The sequence below is a fragment of the Lipotes vexillifer genome, unplaced genomic scaffold, assembly GCF_000442215.2.
Source record: "Lipotes vexillifer unplaced genomic scaffold, Lipotes_vexillifer_v1.1 scaffold905, whole genome shotgun sequence".
Classification (NCBI taxonomy): Eukaryota; Metazoa; Chordata; class Mammalia; order Artiodactyla; family Lipotidae; genus Lipotes; species Lipotes vexillifer.
The window spans coordinates 737892-744533 of NW_006796034.1; the positions used below are offsets into that span (position 1 = coordinate 737892).

The 6642-nt window shown below is 46.9% G+C and overlaps 1 protein-coding gene across 1 annotated transcript in view; it reads right to left on the bottom strand.

Moving 5' to 3' along the window:
* Positions 1–6642, bottom strand: part of ABCA4 (ATP binding cassette subfamily A member 4) — a 130898-nt gene that overhangs the window by 48501 nt on the left and 75755 nt on the right. The window contains 6 exon segments of the mRNA XM_007468108.1: positions 24–217; positions 1168–1305; positions 1795–1934; positions 2875–3006; positions 4700–4877; positions 5310–5347. Coding sequence (XP_007468170.1) covers positions 24–217; positions 1168–1305; positions 1795–1934; positions 2875–3006; positions 4700–4877; positions 5310–5347 — 820 coding nt within the window.

The following is a 6642-nucleotide window of genomic DNA, read 5'->3' on the forward strand; positions in this document are numbered from 1 at the left end:
TCTTTCCCTGGACAGACACAAACCTCACAGCCTCCTCCTTGGCTCTGGATGGTCTTCATCTTGCGCACCAAGGTTAAGTAGAAGCCTGTGCCAAAGCAGTTCTTTAGGAAGAGCGGGGTGCCGGAGCAGTAGAGCCGTCCCTGGGCTATGATGGCGATGCGGTCCCCGAGGATGTCGGCCTCGTCCATGTGGTGAGTGGACATGATGATGGTTCTGCCTGCAAGGGCAGGGGTCAGGGGAATCACCAGGCAGGCCTGGGCCAGGTGTGGATGGGAGAGGATGTATGGCAAGCTTCCCATCACATGGGTTGCAAAAACGGGGAGTTAATAAATAAAAACAAGTTTTCTGCAATAAAGCCTAGAATATTAGAATAAAAATGAAAACAGCTAACGTTTTTAGCATCCTGCATATTGTAAAGCACTGTTTCACAGATTATTTCTTCATTAGACGTAGGACCTGATGCAAATAAATCACCATATATGGGACATGTTTATTATTGTCAGTCAGCACCTTTTGAGTTCTATTATGTGTATTCTCTGGGTCATTAAGCACTGCATTTATAATCTTTGCAAAGAACACACACACACACACACACACACACACACACACACACACTCTTTGATACCAGCTGGAGATGTCATTGAAAGAAAATGGTAATGAGGATTCCAGGAAGGCAAATTGACCACAGGATTGAACCACACCACCACTTTTACGGGCACTAGCTCTGCTTGCTCTCTCTTCTGGATCTGTACCTCTGGTTGCACGTGCCACGACAGAGGAGGAAATGTCACACTTTGAGACATCTCCATCTGCAGCAGTCCTCTGCAGTACTGAACACAGGCTCACTGCCCTCACACCTGGTTTCCAAGGGGGAATTTCACTAGAGCTGCTCCCATTGTTCCAGACAGAAGGGCTGCAGGTCGAGAGAACTTTCTAGAGCATTTTAGGAAGTAGGCTGCTTCATCAGTAACTCCCTGCTTGTACTTGTGTAAAATATCTCAGGAGGCTTCATCTAGAACTTATAGACTCCCCCAAGCCAGTGATAAAGCCCCATCTGAGTATAGCTGTGGCCCTTACTATACCGAGTTGCAAAATGCTAGGTGTGAGAGAGTGGCGAGCACCCATAAAGCCTCAGTGAGAGCACAGGCGATGCACAGTGGCCATTACCTGAGCGATATTTCAGGAGCAGGTCCCAGATTGAGCGCCTCGAGTAGGGATCCACCCCAGAGGTGGGCTCATCCAGAACCACCACCTTGGCATCTCCCACGAAGGCAATGGCAACGGACAGCTTCCTCTGCATGCCACCTAGAGGTACAAGGCGGCAGGGTCACGGAAGCTGTGGACAACTGGAAGAGAAGGGCCCAGGGCTGACCTCATAAGGAAGGTACCTTAGATCCAGCAGCAGCTTGATGCTGCCTCCTTGGATATTCATACAGTGTTCAAAACTCTAGTGGTACAGGCCTCATAATACAGGAGAGAAAATCCCTGCCTCCTAGGATCAGACCATTTGAAGACTGTTCTCACCTTTGAGGTCAAACACATAAACATCAGAGCAAATACAGCCCAGGCTGCTGCAAGATAGTGTTTCATGTGGGAAATAATCCAGAGGTGGGTTGGTCTTAGATGGTCAGAATAACTTTATAGAACGTTCCAACCCTTAGAAGCTCTCCTGTTATAAGCCTAAGAATATACACACGTATGCACACATGCACACATGCATATGCACAAGGCCCTGTGTGCTGGGAAACCATGGATATGCCATCTGAAGCCCTGTCTTTTCCCAACACCAAGCACCTGAGAGATGCTGAGCTTCTTCGTTCCTCTTGTGGTGGAGGCCTGTGTCCTCCAGCATGGCTTCCATCTCCAGCTGGGCCTCCTCCCAGGACCTCCCTTTCAGCTGTGCGTAGAATAGGATGTGTTCAGCCACTGTGAGGCTATGGGGACGGGGCAATGAGAAAGGCAATGTGCTCAGCAATTCCACTTCTAGCAATTTACCTCATAGAAATAATTAAAGATGAGCACAAAGATTTAGCAATCACGATGTTCATCGTGGTGCTGTTTATAATAGAAACATGAAACAAAATACCAACTCTGCCAAAATATCTAAGACAGCTGAAATAGCACATTATACAGTGGAATAGTATGTACACATTGAAACTTACTGCATAGAAGAATATGTAATAACACAAAAAGATGTTCATGATATCTTAGGTTTAAAAAAGCAATCACATTTAAAAAACAGGTTACAAAATGGTATGCAGAGTTTTATTCTCCTTTATAATTTTAAAGCATATATGTATATCTATACATGCATAAGAGAAAAATTATATATCAAGGTGTTAACAGTGGTTTTCTATGGCTGGTGAAATTACAGGTGACTTTTATTTTCTGTTTTAATCTATATTTCCTTCCTTCCTGTCTTCCCTCCTTCTTTGCTTCAATGACTGTATATAACTTTTTAGATAAGAAATAAAAGTTTGGGAAAAAAGCAACTGAAAAGCTTCCTCAAAAGTCAATTTTTAATGCCTGGCTGAAGAGGAAAAACGGAGCGATGGTCTCCTCTCTGGTCCCTGAGAGGGACCAGACTTCTGGGCAAGTACTGAGCTAGGGGCCCCGGGACCAGCCACCCTGACAGAGAGAAGGCAGCACCACTCTTCTGAGCAGGAAGACCTCAGCTCTGAGTGCCAGAGGCACAGTCACATGCATGTCTCATTGCAAGCAGGACAAAGGACCCCGAATGTGGGGGAAGCCAAAGAAGAGTACTGCCTTCTGCCCCCAGAGCTGGCATCCCTCAGCTGCGCTCTAGAGAACATGTTGTTGGAGGGCAAAGTGAGGTTAGGGCACGGGGAGGGTCTCGGTTCCTGTTCTACTTACTGGTGGAACAGGATGTTGTGCTGTGGACACATGCCAAGGCTCTGCCGGATAGCATGCAGGCTGGTTTCAATGTCCTTTCCCCTAATGAGCACAGTCCCGGATGTCGGTGGCAACAGACCCGTCAGGATGGACCTGCCAAACGCAGGAGTCAGTGGTGGAAAGGCTGGCCTTTAGGGAGGCCTTGGGACAGCAGCCTCCACCCCAGGGTCGGTGATTCTGATCTTCAATTAAACCCCAACCATCATCAGCTGCAGGAACCAACAGTTTCCTGTATGGGACTTAGCACCAGTGTGTACATCCAGGCCCCTAGGAGGATGAGCACATCTGCCTTCCTTCTCTGCTTCACTTATTTCCTAGTTCTTTCAGGCAAGCACTGATGGTTGTACACCGATTCCCAGCTGTAGAATGCTCACTTGCAGCCGGAGATCCCTCCCCAACTCAGCCATCACAGCTCCTGGCGCTGTAGGGGGCTCAGTTAAACGTATCCAGCCCATGGGTCCAAGTTTTGCCTGATGTCACCATTACGAAAGGCAAGGTCTTATTGAGAAGCCCAAGCATTCAACATGTATTTGTTGATTAACTGATTGAACCCAGGCCTGGGAATTATCACCACAATAATTTTGGATCCAAAATAATAAAAAGCCCAATAGCAATGTTGATTTATTTTGTAAAATGGGAAATGACGACGCTCACCTCATGGGGTTTTTTTGGGGAGGATTAAATATAGTTGATACCTGTAAAGCACTTAGAACAGTGCCAGAATAAAGGAAGACTCAAAAATATTATATTACTTTATTAAACGTTGTGTTCCAGCCACCAGGGGACATTGCATTTCACATTCGTGAAGTAATGTGCTTGCCTTTGGGGTCCTGAACAGGGCTTGGGGCTCTCTGACCATGTTAGTTAACAAGGAGAGAAATCAGCTAACTCTCCCAGCTCTGTCCCTGAGCCAGATACAATCTCAGGCTCTCTGAACTGGCCTGTTGATCGACCACTAGAGGGAAACAGAACCAAGTATAATGGCACCAGCCCCACATTCCATTCACACTGAACCGCCCTCAGAGAACATTCCAATGCAGGGTGTACACAGCTGTTCCTTCCTGGGGCTCTCTAAGAAGCCAAAGGACTTGACGACTGCGTTCATATGGGTTCCCTGCCCTGCCGCTCCTCAGGAAACCTTAGCTGGCCCTGTTCTCCTTCGCAGCAGATGAAGCTCAGGGCCCTTATAAAAGTGAGGGGAGCTTCCTGACCTGAGGAGTCCATGCAGAGCCTTCATCTTCCCCGAATTTAGTTTTCAGTTGCCAGACAGTTACCTCACAGCCCCTTTTAACTTTCTCCAGAACTACCACCAACCCTCATAGGTAGGAAAAGGGATGCTCTCTGAAAGTAAATAGCGCTCTACAGAGGGCATGTGATGGTGGTGGCCACGACTTTATCACCACCATCACGACGGTAATGCTGGGGAGGCTGGGGGTAGGGAGGCCAGCTCGCAGCATCAAAGACAAGAGACAATTTTGGGAGGACCTGGCTCTTGCCCCCAGGAAACCATTACAACTTGGTGACCTTGGGAAAGTCACTTCAGCTCTCTGGATGTCCACTTCCCTGGCACAAAGGGGGCAATAAACTTACTACTCCACCTCTGTCTCCAATTTCATGTGAGGATCAAATAAAACAATATATGAAAATAAGCTTTGAACACTGCATTGTACTTAACACCTTCCTGGGACACAAATATTGGCACATTTTTGTCACTAAAATTCAATGGGAAGGAATAGACTGAAGCTAAAAGAGGAAGAAGAGAACCAGAAAATGACTGGAGACTCACAAGGTCGTGGTTTTCCCTGCTCCATTGTGACCGAGAAACGCGGTGATCTGGTTTTCATAGAAGGTAATGTTAAGATGGTCCACAGCTGGCCTGCCATGGTGCTCAAAAATCTTTACCAGATTCTTCACACACACCCCGGGAACCAAGCCTGGGAGCTCACGTTCAAAGAAGCAGTCTTGTTGGAAAAAATGAACATGATGTAACAATGCCTTAGTGTACACATTTCCCAAGGTTCTTTCTTCAGACTATTGTCTTCTGCCCCCATGGCTTTAGCTATGACCTTTATAAGGATGACTACAGAATAATAATGGTAATAATAGTGGCCAACATTTATTGAAAGGTTACTCTGTGCCAGGCATTACTTCAAGTGTTTTATATGGATTTCCTCATTTCACCCTTACTACAGCCCTAGGGGAATAGATATTATTGTGCCCATTTTTATTACTGAGGAAATCTAAGACACAAGAGACATCAAGAGTCCAATCAAGGTCACATGGCTTATGAGTGGCAGAGCTGGGATTCAAACCCAGACTGCACTCACTGTCTGTATGGAGAGTTAACCCTAAGCTCAGCCTTCAATCCCAGGTCCTCATTTCGGGCATTTCCTCATGGATTTCTTGTAACAGCTCAGGATCCTCATTTTCTTCCCCAAACAACATTTTCCTTCAGACTGTCCTATGTTCATTCTTGGGGCTGCCATTCTCTTAGTCACCTTGGCTCACATCACTGAGCCAACTCTGACTGACACTGAATTCTTGCTCCTCAGAACTCCAGAGTTTCTCCAGTCAGGGCGCGACAGTCCACTCTTCTTCACCACTGCCCTTCAAACTCTGTCCCTCCACTTTTCGACTTCCACACCCCCCTACGGTGTGAGGTCCACTCGGGAGTTCACTTCTGCCTGCCCTCCAGTCTCTCCCTGCTTTAGGTCACTCTATACGGCGTCACTTAATTTGTCACCTTAATATTGTAGTTCTGAGCACTTACTCCCCTGCCCAAAAAAAAAAAATCCCGTTGCTTCTTCTCTCTGTGCCTCCTCGTCTCGCCTAAAACTGAGGTGGGACCAGCCCCCAGCCCCCTGATTTTGGTCTTGGAGTTACACTCTGGGAGGAGGGTCTCCCCACAAGTTCTGCTGACTGGAAACCACAGGAGCCACAGGGCTCTGACCTCAACTTTGTGAAATGGCACCTGGGATGGACCAGAGGCATGGAGGCTGGACCCTCTCATGCAACATCAGGTGAAGTCCAGAGGCCATGCTGCCTCTCTAAACCCAGGGTGAGGATAGCAAGAGCATTTAGTATCCACAGAGAAATTCATATGCTTAAAGAACAGAGAACATGGTGCGGGGGGAAGTACAGAACTGGTTCAAGAGGGAAGGTAAGGGAGGCAAAGGCCAGGGGAACACTTGCAAACTTAGTCCATGGGCTGAGGAATTATTAGGTAACTTCCACGGTCAGGAAAGGCTTTTGATGGCTTGAATGAATGGACTTCTAGATTTGTAAACCACGAATGAAATGTAGTCAGCTCCTTTAGTCTCTTTCCCCCTGTGCACAGGAGCATTTATTTTTGTCTTTCCTTATAGCTCATATCCGCTTTAAGACCTAGTGACCCAAGTTATTGTTCTTGCTAAATCCTCGGAAGTCAGCACATTTGTGCAATTCACTTGGGGTTTGCCTAACAAGGGCACAAACACACCACATACTTTGGATTTGCTTTCTCCAGGAAATATGCGTTAATGTCTGGCTGGACCATTCATTCCGCACATGTGCAGCTGGACCCTTGAGAAGGTATTAGGTTTAACCCTTGTCAACAGAGACAGTCAGTTTCCTGGGTTCCATTTCACCCCATTCGTGAGGTGTTTTACTCTGGCCCTGTGCAGTGTTCTGAGCCTTTTCCTTGCCTCTGTTCTGCATTCTTTATTGAGATTTTTACCATTTATTCCTGCT